The 16,408-nt window shown below is 60.4% G+C and overlaps 1 protein-coding gene across 1 annotated transcript; it reads right to left on the bottom strand.

Moving 5' to 3' along the window:
* On the bottom strand, positions 1–16,001 carry LOC100989774 (chondroitin sulfate proteoglycan 4-like). Its single transcript, XM_063596499.1, is given in 18 exon segments — positions 1–114; positions 879–1,005; positions 1,613–1,712; positions 1,715–1,825; positions 1,969–2,103; positions 2,205–2,403; positions 4,035–4,190; positions 4,192–4,212; positions 4,521–4,540; positions 4,543–4,990; positions 6,725–7,220; positions 7,222–7,321; positions 7,324–7,470; positions 7,473–9,962; positions 9,965–10,253; positions 11,532–11,695; positions 15,736–15,882; positions 15,959–16,001. Coding segments are annotated over 18 exon segments (5,307 nt in total).
* Between the last annotated feature and the right edge of the window lie 407 nt (positions 16,002–16,408).

The following is a 16,408-nucleotide window of genomic DNA, read 5'->3' as shown; positions in this document are numbered from 1 at the left end:
TCAGCGCTCCCTGGGGGGCAGGCTCTGCCAGCTCTCAGCCACATGTGGCTCCGGCATCCATGGCCCCAGTGCCTCGGATGGAGATGGCCAGTTCTGGTGGCCAGGTCCAATGCTCTGGAATCCAGCCCCATGTCAGGGGGACACCTGACCCCTTCCCTGCCCAGTTCAGTGTTGTGGGACAGGGCTGCTGTCAAGACAATACCCAGTCCTGCCCTCCTCCCTGAGTGGGCCAGGTAGCCCACATAGTCTCTTCCCCGCTTTCCTGGGTGGCACTGCCAGCCTGGCCCCCCGGTGCCCATTCAATCTAGTCCTTCATATTTCTGGGGCACGGGGAAGCTCTGAGTAACGTGGGACTATAGAGTGCAAGAGGGTTGCTGATGGCCTGGTCCTGTGCCCTCCCCATTCTTGGGCATTCTTGACAAAGGCTCCCAGCAACTGAGGGTACGCAGCTGTAGACACCAGCCCGACAAATATCTCATTGTGGGGAGGGGGCCATAGCAGGAGTGGGGAGCCAGGGAAATACAGAACCCGGGACTGGGGGGTGTTGATGTGAGAAGCCCAAGAAACTTCATTCCACCTGTCAAAGCCACCTCCTTCCAGCTGTCCAAAGGCTCCCCATCTGAGCCACTTGCTGGGTGGGGACTTTGGCTTTGCACTTGCTGAATACCATCTGCGCCTCTCAGGAGGGAGAGTGCCAGGTTCACGAGGTCCCTGCCCAGCAAGGGAGCTAGGAAAGGGGGCTAGGGGTGGGCTTTGCCATTTTCAAGGGCTGGCGGGGGGACCCCTCTGGAGGTACTTGGGGCAGTATCACATGCCGTGGCTCCTGAGTGACAGAGTCAGCTCTGCACCCGCAAGAACGCGCCCTACCCAGAACTCACTGTCATGTGCTGGGTCCAGATGCCCACGCAGCCTCCTGGTGGGAGCATCAGGTGCACCACCTGCCCAGGACGGCCCATGGAAGAGTCTGCCCCGCTCTGCCCTGCTATGGAACAACTCCTGTTGTGCCTTCAGGGAGAGGTGTTCATTTAAGCGATGACTGGGCTGGTCCCCATGGCACAGTTATCACAGAGTCTGCTGCTACCCATGGCTGAGAGTTCTAGTTCTTCCTGGTGGTCTCTGAAGCCACCAGGACGGATGAACAGCGGCTTCACCCTCTTGACCGACTCAGCTGCCTTTCATCAGCTCATCTGCCCCTAGGATCCACTCTGCCTCTGGCTGGCACCGGACCTGAGCCCCAGGCTCACACCTCTGCCCACAGGCCCAGCAGCTGCTTCACTTCCAACTCCATCCCCCACCAAGCACTACCCCTTGCCAGCTACTGGGGTGCCACTAGTGCCCCCACATGGTGCCCCCTCTCCAGACCCTCGGGTCTGGCTGTAGCTTCCTTCTGGAAGCCACACCCCAAGACCACAGCCCTGCTCTAGGGCCCTGTATCCCTGACTTCCTGCATCTTTCTCCCTCCTTCTGGGAACATGAACTTGCCCTGCCAGTGTGGCAGCTCCTGGAGGGCAGGACACCAGGGCCTGGACTATGACCAGCCTGGGGGTGTCTGCTGCCAGCGATGCTGGAGCTGGCACCCATGTCCACATGATGTCCATGGCACAGCGGCCACCTGAGGCTGGGGGCGTCTGAGTGGTAGCTGCAGAGTGGGGCCCTTATCTCTGCCTGAGTGAAGTTCACCAGGGCTTCCCCTGTGCTGCCCTGCTGGGTGAGAACAGCCGGCCCAGCTGGGGGCCCGAGACCACACTGTAGAGCAGGAGCTGGGGGTCGGTGCCTGCGCTGGAGCTGGCTCTGAGGCTCTGGCTGCTGAGTGGCTGGATGGACCCTGCCAGAGGCACAAGGGGCCATCACCCTTTGAGATCCAGGCCCAGGCCTGTGTTTGCAGAGAGGCAGCATGACCCTGGCATGCCACCCTCAGCTCCGCCCCAGCTCCCGGCACCCAGGAACGCCCATGATCAGCACACCCACCTGGGCAGACAGTCAGTGTCCAGCTGCCCTCCAGCAAGAGGAGCACTTGCTTCTGGGCCATCACTCAGAAGAAGTGTCTGGAGGAAGTGTGCTTGTCATCAGAGAAGCCAAAGTGGATGCCTCCATCCAGGGTTCCTGGGGACAGGGGCATTGGGTCCGGCTGGCCCGAGCCAGCTCCCCATCTCAGGGCACCCCCGTGGGCAGCAGGAACCCGAGGCCCGGCCCTCAGCACCCACCTCTGTGTGAGAACAGCACGAGCCCGCCGTCCAGCTGCGCCTGCGTGAAGCTGCGCACCTCGGTGCCCGGCGCCCCCCGCAGCACTACCCGTCCGTTGCTGGGCTGCTCGATGGTGTAGACCAGATCCTCAGACCCAGAGTCGCCGTCCGTGCTCTTCAGAGCCTCCGCAGGGATGGGCGCAGTGGCCCCCTGCCACATCTGGGGACACAGGCCTGTGAAGGTTCTGCCTTGCCACACTCACCCACCCCTTCCTCCCTGGCCCTGGGCTGCCACCAGGGCTCCAGTCCTGCTGCAGCTCAGGCCCTCGGGTGGCATCGAGGCTGGCGCCACTCTGGCTCCCCTGCACAAAGGGCCTCCCGCATTCACCTTCCCTGTCACCCCAGGGAAGGCCCCAGGGAAGGTCACCCTCCAGGCCCAGCCTCCCTGCTCTCCATCTGCCCTAGTCCTGCGTGTCCCTCAAGGCCAGCTTATGTCCCCTACCCAGGAAGGCCCTAGCTCTTACCCTCACCAAGTTCTCACTCCCAGAAACCCCCAGCGCTGACCAACAGTGCTCCTTAATCTGTCTCACTGGTGGGGCAGGGGTCTCCTTTCAGAGCCTCCGTGTGTGCCTGGCCGGGGCTGGGCACAGGTGGGAATGGTGATTTTAGAAATGGGCCCTCCTTCCAGCTAAGGGAGGGGTGCGTGGCGCAGAGAGTGGGGGGCTGATGGTTGGCACTGTTCTGCAGCACAGAATCAGCGTGGGATGGGCCCAGGTGCTTCCAGAGCAGTTAGGGGCCCTCCTAATTTTGGGCAAAGGGGACCCCTTTTCAGGCCTCCCACTTGCAAGCAGAGCAGGTGCCTGTTCCTGAGGTCCTGGTACCAGTCTTGCTGGGTCAATTACTTGCGGGCAGAGCTGCATTGGGACTCACATGCCTGGAAAACAGAGTCTTCTGGCATTCCTGGGCTTCCTCCCCCGGCCCCAGGGAGCCCTCAGGCCCAGCCCTGGCAGGAGGGGCCATAATGTGGGGGGCAGGACCCCTGCACTGGGCTCCCGGAGCAAACACCGGTGGATGGCACCACCTGGTGGCCATGCTGCCACACAGCCGTCCTGGCCTGTGGTTCTAGGGTGCTGTGTCCCACTATTCTGTGGCCTCTGCACCATGAGGCCACCCTCTATGGGCACGTCCTAGACCACCAAAGTTCCCTCGGTGCCCCAGGTCAGAGACAGCCCAAGTCAGCCCTCCTGTGGAACCTTCAGTGGCTCCTGCTGACCAGGGAGGACACACCCCAGAAGCTGGGGTTCAAAGCCCTGCCATGTGGGCTTTGTAAAGCCATGCCCTTTCTGTTCCACCAGAACTACTTTTGCAACCATGGAGAAGTTCTATCCCACGTCTGGGCCTCAACTTCCACCTCTGCAAAATGGGGGCCCTGCTCTGCTGTGGCACAAGGGGCAGGAGTTTGGGGAGCCAAGCCATGGCCTTCACTTGCTGGGGTGAAGGTGGGAAGCTTAATGGCTCCCACCCTGACGCCTGCCCTTAAGGGTTTGTAAAGACTCTGTCAGGTGTTCTGGTTCTGAGCCACAGGAGAAGGAACAGCAGAGCCACCTGTGGCCACTCAGAAGTCTGCCTACCGCACTTGCAAGTGTCCAGTAACAAAATCTCCCACCTGTGTTCTATTTCAGCACAATCTCACATCTCCCCTTCCAACAACCCCATGAGGCATGCGGCAGCGTCCCCATTTTGCAGAGGAGGAAACAGGATCAGAGCTGGGGGAGCTCTGTGCCGCGAAGTAGGGGACGCAGGCCTCTTTCTCGAAGCAGAAATGGGGGGTGGTCCCAGGAATACTCTCACCTGCAGGCCTGTGTTTGTGGTGAGGACCGGGGGTTGGTCATTGACAGGCAGGACAGTGACAGTGAAGGCCACAGGATGGCTCTGGTGGTCCATCTCGGAGGGGTTAGCCATCAGGACAAAACTGTCTGTCAGTGTCTTGCTCCCGTCGTGCACGTACGTGGATCAGCTGCTCTTCCACCTGGGGGCAGGCCCAGGGATGGCAGTCAGGCCTCAGCAGCACCCTTCATGCCCTGCCTTTGGGTGCAGGAGGAGACTGACTCTTTTAGGGCTTCAGCTTCCATTGGTGGAAAATGGGGACCATAAGTTCTGGCTCCCAGAGGAGTTGTAAGGAAGAAAGGAGATACAGTATTTAAAGCATAGGTGCTTCTGAAATGTGACTCCCCATCTCCTCTCTGTGTATAACCCCCAGACTGGGAGTCCCTGGGGCTCCCTCTACTCTGCCCCCAGAGCCGGGCTGCAGCCCCTGGGCCTCTCTCACAGCCATACCATTCTCCAGGAGAAGGCGCTTGAGGTCCATCCTCCATCTGCAGGGCTCCATGCTGGGGTGGCTCCAGCACCTGCAGGCCGAGGCCCGGGAGAGTGGGGAAGTAGGGGCCGGCGATGCAGAGCAGTGGAGGGGCCAGGGTGAAGCTGCCACCCTCAGGGACACTGAAGTTTTGCACCTCCGGTGGGATGACAGTGGGCAGCACCTCCAGCTCCACACGGATGCCCTCGAGGGGAGCATCCAGGCCTGAGGCCACATCCAGCGAGAAGGCATCGCTCCAGTCCTCAGGGCGGGAGTGCAGGTACAGGACCCTGCCTGTGTCCACTGCCTCCTGGGAGAAGCTCTGCATGGGGTCCAGGCTGGGTGGCTCATCTGCCAAGGCGCCACGCGACACCATCACCAGGTAGCCGGCACTTGGTGGGCTCTTCACTGAGAATACGATGTCTGCTGGCGGCACTGCCTCCTGGGCTGCCTGGTTAAGAGGACATGAGGACTCACAGGGGGCCACAGAGGGGGTCTCAGAGGGGTCCACTGTGGCCCTAAGCAGCCGGAACAGGCTTGATCTTGCCCCACTTATTCCTCTAGATATCACTGCTCATTTAGACACACAAACACACAAGTGGGTTCACACACACAGCCGCCAGACATGCAGCTGGTCACAGTTTTTGTTTTTTGAGACAGGGTCTCACTCTGTCACCCAGGCTGGAGTGCAGTGGTGTGATCACAGTTCCCTGAAGCCTCAACTTCCCAGGCTCAAGGGATCCTCCCACCTCAGCCTCCCAAGTAGCTGTGATCTCAGGCACATGTCACCAGGCCCAGCTAATTTTTTGTATTTTTAGTAGAGATGGGGTTTCACCGTGTTAGCCAGATGGTCTCGATCTGAGCTCGTGATCTGCCCGCCTCGGCCTCCCAGAGTGCTGGGATTACAGGCATGAGCCCCCGCGCCTGGTCGTGCCTGGCTAATTTTTAAATTTTTATGTAGAGATGGGGTTTCACTGGGTTGCCCCGGCTGCTGGTCACATGTTAATGCCCACCCCACACACGGTTGCAGGGGGTCGGTCACACAGCTTGAGATGCACTCCCTCAGGGAGGTGCATAATCACATGTCCCCAGACTCAGTGACACAGACACACGAGTTCATCATATGCTGACGCGGTCACACATGTACACATGCGCGTGCGCACACACACACACACACACACACAGGCCCCCCTGCTCAGGATCCGTTCAGGCCTGTGGCTGGTTTGCAGGCAGCACCTCCCCAGCCCCTGCTATTACCACCCAGGACCATCAGAGGGCGCCCGGCCCCACCCCTCCTGGAGGCACAGCCGCCTTCAGCTCAGGCCCTACAGAGCTCACGCCCCAAAGGCCACACAGGCTCCCTCACCTGATGGGCCAGCCACAAGAGGCCAACCACCCCCAAACTCACATTCCTGTTCTATGCCTTTGCCCGGAATGTTCCTTCTGCCTGGAATACCACTCCCCATTCTCTGCCCCCGATGGCCTGTGCTCTTCAGAGCCCAGCCCAAACGCTGCCTCCTTCTGCGAGGCCTTCCTGACTCCAGATCTGCTGGCTTGCTGTCGGCCCCAAGCTCCAGACATGCAGACCAGAAGGGTCTCCGAAATGAGCAGTGTAGGAGAGTAAGGCCAAGAGCGGGCAAGGACTGGCCTGAGGTCACAGGGCAAGTCTGTGAGCCTGCTGGAGGGCCCGTGGCTGCTCTGTGGGGTTCCTGGGTGGGCAGAAGCCCTTGACAGACCTCCTAGTCCTGGTCTGGGCTCTGAGAAAAGAGCGGGGGACACGGGGGTCTGAGGAGCAGTTGCCTGCCTCCACGGTCAGCAGTCCCCAAAGCTCAGGACCCGTGATGTCCTCCCAGGGAACTGACTGCAATGGAGATTCTCGGGCTCCACGTCAGAGATTCTGTAGGGCTGGGTGGGGTCCAGGAATCTGCATGCTCAGCCATGTCATGGACATGAGTGGACACAACCTCTGGAGGCACACACAACTCCCAGGAGGATGGGTGTATAGCAAGCTCCCCAGAAACTCCTGGGAGCACAACATATACGGGAGCACATCTGAGGCACGTGCACACATGCAACCTGGAGCCACCACAGCCACAGCCCAAGTCACATGTGTTCCTGGCATGGAGGCTGGGCGGGAGGCCCTCTACCTGGCCCACACCCCCGCTCACCACCTCCAACTCCTCACCTCCAGCTGGTCCCTTCTGATCTCAGCTGCCTCTCCCTGGAAGACGTAGATCTTCTTGTGCCGGGCCAGCTTCAGCGGGGCCAGTGGGCCCTCTAGGGCAACGGTCACTTGTAGGGTGGCATCCGTGTGCACTGGCCCCATTTCCACAGAGAAGGCCATGGTGTCACGGGGGCTGAGGCTGCTATTGTGGCTATAGAGAACGGCCCCATCCAGCAGGTCCTGCTGGGAGAAGGCGGTGGCTGGCTGATCAGCCCAGAGTAGCTGTCCCCAGCGAGGGCCAGCTGTGACGTGGTAGTGGACCTCATCTCCATTGCGGATGTCAAGGCTGGTGTCCAGGTGGAGCACGGCCATGTCGATGGTGCCCTGGCCTCCTTGAGGGACCACAAGGCTGGAGCCGTTGGCCACACGGAGGTAGGGCTCCGAGGCCTGCACCTCCAGCAGCACAGTGGCCTGGTATTGCCCATCGGACACCTGCAGCTGGATCCAGCCATGATCAGCCCAAGTGCATGAACAGTACTCGCCTCTTCCTGAGGTCCTCCTGGGTGAAGCGGTAGATGGGCCGCGTGGGCTTATCCATGGCCATGATACTGCCAAAGGGAGGTCCTTGCGGGTGAGCACCAGCTGGGCGTCAGCAAAGCCCGAGTCAGCATCGCTGAAGGCCACGTAGTCTGTAGTCAGCAGCCGCCACCCACCCTGGGCCACATGGAAGATCCGGCTGATGGTCTGCACAGGGGCGTGGTCATTCACGGCTGGATGGCCACTCGGAAGACACCCCGTACCTCCTCCCAGGCCACGTCACCACTGCTCTCGCCCTGGCGGGTAGCAACAAATGGGATATCATCTTCTGTGGTCTCGGAGTCATCATGCTGGTAGACCAGTCGGCCACGCAACAGGCCTCCATTGGTGAAGGATGTCACCATAGTGGTCTTGTCCTGTGTCCCACGCCAAGCCAACCTCCCATGGCGGGGCCGCTCCATGACCTCATAGAGGTAGCTGGCACTGTTGAGACTCTTGACAAAGAGGTAGGCAGCAGAGAGGACACTCTCACCACCCTCAGGCACCACGAGGAGGACATTGGTGAGGATGTGAACGTCTGGGTCACCACCAATGTGGATGGAGAGGGTACAGAGCAGGGGGAATGGTGGAGCTGTGACATGGAAACAGAAGGTGTCTTTGACTGTCTCCGAGGCACGTGCCATGGCCCCATAGGTCACCTAGCCAGCCTGTACGTCATCCTAGGTGAAGCCCTGACCATCTGACAGCCTCGTGCCCTGTAGTTGAAGGTTGCCTTTCCTGGGAGCCTGAACTACCTCATAATGGAAGGTTGGGGGGCTTGGGCCTGCCTCCTCCAGGGTGGCCTCCAGGTGGGCTGTGGTGAGGGCCTCCTGATGGGTGTTCTGAGTGTGCAGTGGCTCCAGCTGCAGCATCCACATGGTGGCTCTCTGGATGGTCACTGGGAAGGACAGATTGCTCAGGATTTCCTGGCCCACCTGCACCTCCAGGGCCAGGCTCTCCGTGGTGTCGTCAGTGTGGTGCTGTGGGTCGGTGCTCAGGTACCTCATGCGGCCCTGCTCCACATCCCGCTGGTGGAACGCCTGTGTGGCCCACCACTCAGCACCCTCCACCCCACCTGCCCCCTGCTTCTGCAGCTCCCCAAACTGCAGGGTCCCAGTGATGCGGAACAGCACGCTTACATCCTGCCCCACGGCATTGGTCTCCACCGACAGGTTGGCGGGCAAGATGGGCATGGCAGAGCCTTGGGCCAGTTGCAGCCCTGTGCTGCGGTGGATCTGTATGGCCGGCTGGACGGCCACCACCTTCAGCGTGGCCGGGGGGCTGGCCTGCAGTCCATCGCTGACCCGGAACGTCAAGTCCTGTGCAGGGCCACCGTGGTGGACATAGACTAGGCTGCCGGCCTCCAACTCCCAGCAGGAGAACTCGGTTGCCGGCTCTCCAGGCTGGTCTCGGCACTCCACGGGGAGGCCAGACGGGGTGCCAAGGAGCTGGAAGGCGAGGCCCTCACAGGCAGAGTCCGGGTCATAGGCCTGGAAAACCTCGGGCCCCAGTGGCTTCTGCAAGTGTTCCAGGATCACCATGAGGCTGCCATGTGGAAAGATGATGTGGGGTGGGTCGTTGACAGGGTTGACCTGGATGGGCAGGAGGTAAGTTTGGCCCCTCCACAGGCATGAGGGCATGGGCACCCGAGCCGTCACTGACACCTCCAGCACCAACTGGTTAGAGGTGTCCTCAGAGCCATCGTGGATGAAGCGGGCCTTGCGGTTCACCACGTCCAGGAGGGTGAACATTTTTCGTGCCTGGGCGCCCGGGATGTCTAGCTCGAGCTTGCCGTGGTGTGCCCCTCGGGTCACGCTGAACAGCACCTGGGATTTGCGCAGCTCAGCCTCCATCAGGTCCAGTGTGGGCTGCACGTGCCACCACTCAAGCCAGACTGTGCCCCCCTTGGCCACCACCAGTGGGCTGATAGTCAGCAGCTGGGTGAAATTGGCAAAGACAGGAGGCAGCCCTGGCTCAGGCACGCATGGCTCAGGCAGCTCCATGGCCGGCCAAGCCTCAGGGGCCAGGGTGGAGAAAGCTTCATAATGGCCATAGGCATTGTCCTCATACTCCTCCTCCTCCAGCCTGCAGCCGGCCGCCATGTTGCGCGTCAGCAAAGCTTCCCGCAGCCCCCGCCTCTGGCCATTGACTCTGAGGTCTTCCATGCAGCCCAGCAGGGAGACATTGGTGGCCCCTGGTATCAGGCCCAGGCGGTGTTCCTGGAGGTGACAAGAGGCCTCTGCATCCAGCCCCCCGAGAAGGAGACTGCCCCGTGGCTCCAGGTAGCTGAGGACTCCTCGGTTCGAAGTATGCATAGGGTACTGGTCCACGGAGGTTTCCAGCCGGTGAGCATTGATGTGGACACTGACCTCATGGGGCTGCCCATCGGCCACAGGCACACTGTTGTGGAGCAATACGGTATCCTGGCCCTTCTCCACCACGGCCCACAGGTGGCCCTCAAATATGTCCACATAGATGAAGTCCCCACGCCGGCCCCCTGCCTGGAAGGCCAAGGGTGCCTGCCGGCTCTGTGTGGTGAGTGTAAACTCTAGGGTTCCTTCGTCCTGAGCGCCCCAGGCAGGGAAGGCAGCCAGAGAGTGGGGCCCAGAGAAGCCCGGGGCTACATCATCACTGGCAGAAAACTCTTCAGCACAGCACTCACGCACGTCGGGAGTCAGAGGCCAGAGAGGCTGTGGCCATTGAGGGTGGCTGCATGGAGGCAACCACTCAGGGGTCGGCTGGTTCCCCTCAGGTAGGGCAGGCCAAGGGTCCCAGTGCCCCCAACAAAGAGCCCACAGGGGACCTCTAGGGGGGCTCCTGGGACTGCAGAGGAGGCGTTCAGAAACCCATCAACTGACAATGTGGCCCAGCCCTCTATGACAGTCAGCACCACAGTGTGGGGGACGGAGTCACTCAGCAGCATCTCTGCTGGGGTCTGCAGCCTCAGCTCCTCCTGGCTTAGGACAAGTCTGACCTGAAGAGAGATGGGGAGTGGGAGATGGGGAGTGGGAGATGGGGGGCAGCACTTGGAATCCATCATTTCCCTTATAAAAGCATAGTGGGTTCCCCACTCTTGGTGCCCCAGAGCAGAAAACCTAGGACAAGGGCCTCTGGTGCCACTCCTCTTGCCATCCTGCCATCTCTTTACTCATCCTCCAAACACTCACCAAAGGAAACTCTGGGCCAGGGCTGGATGGGCTCTGGGGACTCTGATGTGAATCAGATGTCGTCCTTGCCCACAAGGAACTGACATACAGCAAGATGCTCTCCTAGAAATCCAACCTGTATTTTTAAATTCTCCTCCTCTCTCTTTGAGTGAGAGGTGCCAGAAATATTGTCTCGGAACCTAGATTTCAGCCCTGGAATAATAGGGAACTGGGAATGCAATGACAGCAGCAGACTGACCAAGCCCTAGTCCTCTCCCCACTGGGGTGTGGAAGGAGATGGCTGACCCAAATTTGTTTTTATTTTTTTCTTTTTAAAATAGAGATGGGGTCTCATTGTGTGGCTCAGGCCAGTCTTGAACTCCTAGGCTCAAGTGATCTTCTCACCTTGGCCTCCCAAAGTGGCGGGATTATAGGCATGAGCCACTGCACCCAGCCTGGCACAAATTTGGAATAAGACCCTGGGTTCTTAAACTCTTCATGGCTTGGGGGAAGACTCAAGAAAGCCACAAGACTCCTTGCTAACAAAGCTTGTGGTGTCTTGAAGGATGAAATGGAAAAATGAGGAAGCTGAGGCAGTACTGGTGCTGTTACTGTCGTGGACAGACCGTGGTGCTGCAGAGAAATTGGTGCAGTGCCACAGGAATGCACAGGGGTCATGGGGGCTCAGGAGGGGGCCTAGCCCAGGAGGAGGGGATGCCCACACTGAGACTTCAAGGAGAGGCTGGAGTTAGGCATGTGCAGGGAACGGGAGAGGCGCACACCTGGCAGAAGGAGTGTGCATCAAGAGCCTGGCAGCAAGCGACTGTAAGATGGCCAGGAACTGAAAGCAGTTCAGGGTGGTCAGAGCACAAAGGGCCAGCGAGGGCTTGTGGCGGGAAACATGGTTGGAGGGAGCCGGTGGGCAGAGCCAGTTCATGAAGGATTTACCATTTCTGGGCTGCTGCCGCCCATCCCACAGTGGAGAACTTAAAACCTCAAGATAAAAGTGACTTACACAAGGTCACACAGCCAGCTGGGGTTCACTCAAAGCTAGAGAAGGAATCCCACCCCGAATCCCGCCCAGATCTCAGGGGGACGTCACTCACCTGCAGGCGTCCAGAGTAGAGCTGCACCAGGAGGTGGTCAGCTGGGCCTGCTGCCAGGAGAAGGAGGGCTTCGGGCTGGGACGTGGAAAACTGCAGCTGCAGGTCTTTGTCAGTCAGAGTCGTGGCCACAGGCACCTCCAGGTGGTTCTCACCGAAGAAGGAAGCTGTGTGAGAGAGGGAGCTGTGGTCAAGGCTCAGACTCTTGCCTGGAGGAGGCGAGGTGCCGCAAAGAGGGACGGGTGGGTTGCAGAAAGGGGTCCATGCTGGCGCACCCTCATGGTTCTGCTGTATGGTGCTGCCTCTGAGCACTGCCCGGGTCCCAGTGAGAGGTGACAGCCTGCTGGCAGCCCTCACAGCCCAGCGCCTCCTCAGCCTTGGCGCCCACTCTGGCCTCGCTTGAGGAGCCCTTCAGCCCGCCGCTGCACTGTGGGAGCCCGTTTCTGGGCTGGCCAAGGCCGGAGCCGGCTCCCTCAGCTTGCCAGGAGGTGTGGAGGGAGAGGCGCGGGCGGGAACGGGGCTGCGCGAGTTCCGAGTTCCGGGTGGGCGTGGGATCAGCGGCCCCGCACTCGGAGCAGCTGGCCGGCCCCGCCCGCCCCGGGCAGTGAGGGGCTTAGCACCTGGGCCAGCAGGTGTTGTGCTCGACTTCTCGCCCGGCCTTAGCTGCAATACAGTGATGGGAATGGAAGAAGACAGCTAACATGGGAGAAAATTACTAAAACTGAGAAGGAGAAATCAAGATGCCCTCCTCCATAAAGACTGGATTCACATACAGACCAAGGCCCGAGGAAGGGGATGGAGGAGGAAAACTCGAGGGAGACAGAGAAGGCGGGACGTTGGCAGCAAGCCTGCTGCTGTGCACAGGAGTGAGGAGGGGACGCCCAGCCAGCCTGCTGGGGAGGGAGGGCCCTGCTCCAAGACGAAGCCAGACTTCTCCATCACCGCCCCTCGGGGTTTGGCACCACGGGGGGAGATCCTGGCTCCAGGTCTGGGCAGGCAGGGGTGAGGGAGTCTGAGGGGGCTGTGGGATGGGGTGTTCTGGGAGGGCCAAGGCCGGGATGAAGGGCTCTCTGTCTCCCCTCATGGGTGTGTATGTGGCGGGGCAGGGGTGGGGTCGTGGCCCACCTGGGGGCTGAATGCCGGCTGTGTGAGAGCATGGACGGGCCAGGTGCGCTTCCCCAGCAGCGGACCCTCCCTGAGGTCACCTGGCCCTCTAGACCTCAGGTCAGTTTCCCTCCCCTTGCACCTTCAAGGGACTCCCCGATTTTACTTCCGACAGCAATCTACTTCCAACCCAGAAGGCAGGGCATGGGCGAGTGTGTGCGGGAGTGTGGGTCAGTGTCACATGTACACACGTGTGTGGCGGCAAGGCACGCGAGGAGGGCATGCACTGGGTCCATGGTCTGGCCCCACTGTGGGCCCTGGATACTGAGCCATTACTGGGGGTCCCCTCCCCAGCACATTGGTCTCCCTGGGCTCCTCAGGCAAGGGAGAAGCTGTCTGGTGTGCCTACTCAGGGGTGGGCCCCTCTCAAACCTCCTCCCAGCAAAACCCCCAAGGCTCAGCCACCCACACTGAGCTATCACCTTCCCCCAACCCTGTTAGTTTGAGGGTAACAAGGGGGTAGGTTACAGGGGAGACTTAAGGTCAGACTAAGTGGAGCGACCTGCCCAGTGATGACACTGGGGTCACCAGGGCCCAGGCTAGATGACTCATCACTGGCCAGGGTGGGCTGCCTGGGAGACACTCACACACCTGCAGACCCCTCAGGGCTCACTGCTCTTTAGCCACTCTTCCTGGCTGCTTCCAGACTGGGATTCCACCACCCAGGGCCATCCCCGCAGCCCACAGACTGCCTGCTCCTCTCCTGTCCGGTGAGCTACCAAAATGCAGACAACAGTACGTTAGTTAAGGGCCAGGCATGGTGGCTCGTGCCTGTAATCCCAGCACTTTGGGAGGCTGAGGCAGGAGGATCACCTGAGGTCTGGAGTTCGAGACCAGCCTGGCCAACATCGCAAAACCCTGTCTGTACTAAAAATACAAAAATTAGCTGGGTGTGGTGGGACACACCTGTAATCTCAGCTACTTGGGAGGCTGAGACAGGAGAATCACTTGAACCCAGAAGGCAGAGGTTGCAGTGACCCGAGCTGCACTCCAGCCTGGGAGACAAAGCGAGACTCTGTTGCCAACAAAACAAAACAAAACAGTAGGTTAGTTCCAAATCCCATGGAGCTTACAACAGCAGCCATCCTCTCAGGAGACACTGCTTTATCCCAGGGGGGATGCTGGAGTGTCAGGCACCTGCTCAGGTGACTGCCTCCACGTCTAAATGCTGCAGAGGCCTCTGCCAGGGTCAGGGCAGCCCCATCCCTCCTTGCCCCAAGAACTCTTGAGCCAAGAGATGCACACTCAGGTCAGCTGACCTTCTGTTTAGTTGCCTTTCTGGTCCCTTGCAAGGCCAAGGAGGCCAGGGAGGAAAACAGTTTCCTCAGCTATTGGCTGGGCCCTGACCCTTGTCACTGGCCTCAGCTACCGTCCTCTAACCAAGCGCTTTGAGTCACCCATGTAGAGGGGCATGTACTGGGGAACATTTCCAGTTGAGGGAACCCGTCTGGAAGATGAGTGGAAGCAGGGGCAGGTGGGGTGGGAGAAGCTGAGCTTGGTCCACAGAGGCTGATAGGGGCTGCGCCCTGGGCTCCCAGCCACATGTCCCAACCCTGGGGCCTTGTGGAGCACAGAGGAAGCAGGAGGGGAAATGAGAGGTTTTGAGGGAAGAAGCAGCCCAGAGTCCATCCAGGCGGGAGGGCTGGGCCGGGGGAAGGAGGAAGCGGGGCCTCAATGGTGTCTTTGTGGAAGCCTTGCTGCTCCCCAGGCCTCAGGCGAGGAGGGTGGGGTGGCTGCGGTGGGTAGCGGTTCCAAGAGGCTTTTACCTGCCTTATAATTTTCCCTCTTATACAGGGAGATGGGTGGGTTTCCAGGCCCCTTCCGTACCCTCCTTTCCCCCACTTTCCTGGCCCTAGTGGACCTGGGACCCTCACTCAGTGGACCCAGGCTGGGGTAGGGTTTCTGGCAGGGAAGAGAAGAGTGAAGGACCCTCACTTGGTGCTGCCCAGCCCCCCAGGCCCAGCAGGCTCCTGGGAGGCATCTCCCATGTTACAGGTGAGGAAACTGAGGCTCAGAGAGGGCAGTCCTCCGTGCTAGCCTGTGGAGCAGTGGCAGGGCTGGGACTTAAGCTCCCGCGGGTGTGGCTCCAGAGCTAGGGGCTGTGGGTGTCAGCAGGGCACATGCACCGTGTGTGCACCCAGAGAGACATGGTGGGTTTGCTTGCTGCCTGTGAATTGGAAGTGGAGCATCTGCCAATGGCCCCAGTGGGAGGAGGGTGTGAGAGCTGGACCCCAGCCTGGGGAAGACACACTCTTTCCCTTCTTGTCCCCTGGGACTCTTCTGTCAGGGCCGGGTGGAGGGGGCAGCGAAGAGGGAATGGAAGCATCTGCTCTCCTTGGGCGGTTTGGCAGCCCCCCCTCTGTGGCTCTGGGGCTGGCCGAATAGGGAGGGCCCTTCTGCAGGGGCTGGCAAGGGATGACTAGGTCCAGAAGCCAGTGATAAGTGCCAGCCCTGCCCACTGGGGACTTGGAGGTCTGGGAGGAGGGTGAAGAGACAGGGGTCTGGGTGGGAGCTGCCCCCAGGAGGCTGAGGGCCAGGCTCTCTCCTGGGCAGTGTCCAGGACCAGGCAGCCCATGGCTCATCTCTGAGTTCCCCTTGGCTCTGGCAGCAGAAACTGCCGAAGACAGGGCTGTCGGGGCGGCGTCTCGGGGCTTCCCCAGCCTGGCGGGCTGGGTCTGGAGATAGTGTGTGAGTTGGGATGGGGGAAGAACAGAGGAAACGGTGACTGTGGGTCTGGACGGCTGCCTGGACCCGAAATCTGGTGGCACAACTTGTGCACAGTGGCTTGTGTGCCTCCTCCTCAGTTCCCCCATCTGAATACAGGGCAGAGGGTGGGCTCACCCCACAGACAGAGTCCACGTCCAGGGCAGATGCCTGGGTCAGGGCTCACACCCCCAGCACACACACAGGGCTCAGAGCCATGTGCTTCCATGCTTTCCCTGGCCTCAGTGTCCCCATCTGTAAAAGGGGACCTGGATAGAGGGACTGACACACATCTGGCCTCTGACCAGCCCAGCAGACTGGAAAGAGGTGTGGCCACTACCGTGGGTACAGTAGAGCCATCTCTGGCCTAAATGGCCACAGGTCTGGCCAGACTGGAAGCTCTTGAGGACAGGACCAGGGCCCACATCTCCTGCCCAGTGCAGCCAGGAGGCCCATGGACCTGTGATGAGGGAGGTGACGTCAGCATCTAAGGGAACGAAAGGATCAAATGAGATGGCATTTGCCCCGTGTGAGGGTTTTTCTATCAGGCAGAGCTGTCCCACCACAGCAAGCCCCAGCACTGGCGGTGCTCCAGCGGGAGGGCATTGCCGGGGGGTGCACCAGGAAACCTCAGTGTCCTTGCTAGTGAAGCTCTGGGCTACCCAGGCCCATCAGAGATCCCGAGACTGAGACCTCTCTTCCTGGGCAGGCCTGGCTCCTCCTGGAATAGGTTCCTGCCTAGCACCCCCACCTGCCAACTGCCTGGAAGCCTGCAGCCTGTGGGCCCCCCTGGAGCTGTGCCCACCGCCACCACACTCCCTCTGGCCCTCCTTTTCTCTCCCGGCCTCAGGCCCAGCCTCTGCTAATGCACCACGTCTCTCTCACTGGCACCAACTCTCCAGGGCTCCAGGCCCACTGCCAGTGTCCCTCAGATGTCCACGGCAGGAACACCCATAGGAACCCCCAAGCCCAACCCCACCCAAAGCAAGGAGGACTCAGTGTCCTCTCCCCTA

Source organism: Pan paniscus, chromosome 16, assembly GCF_029289425.2.
Source record: "Pan paniscus chromosome 16, NHGRI_mPanPan1-v2.0_pri, whole genome shotgun sequence".
NCBI classification, from domain to species: domain Eukaryota; kingdom Metazoa; phylum Chordata; class Mammalia; order Primates; family Hominidae; genus Pan; species Pan paniscus.
This window is presented reverse-complemented; position numbering and strand designations above follow the sequence as displayed.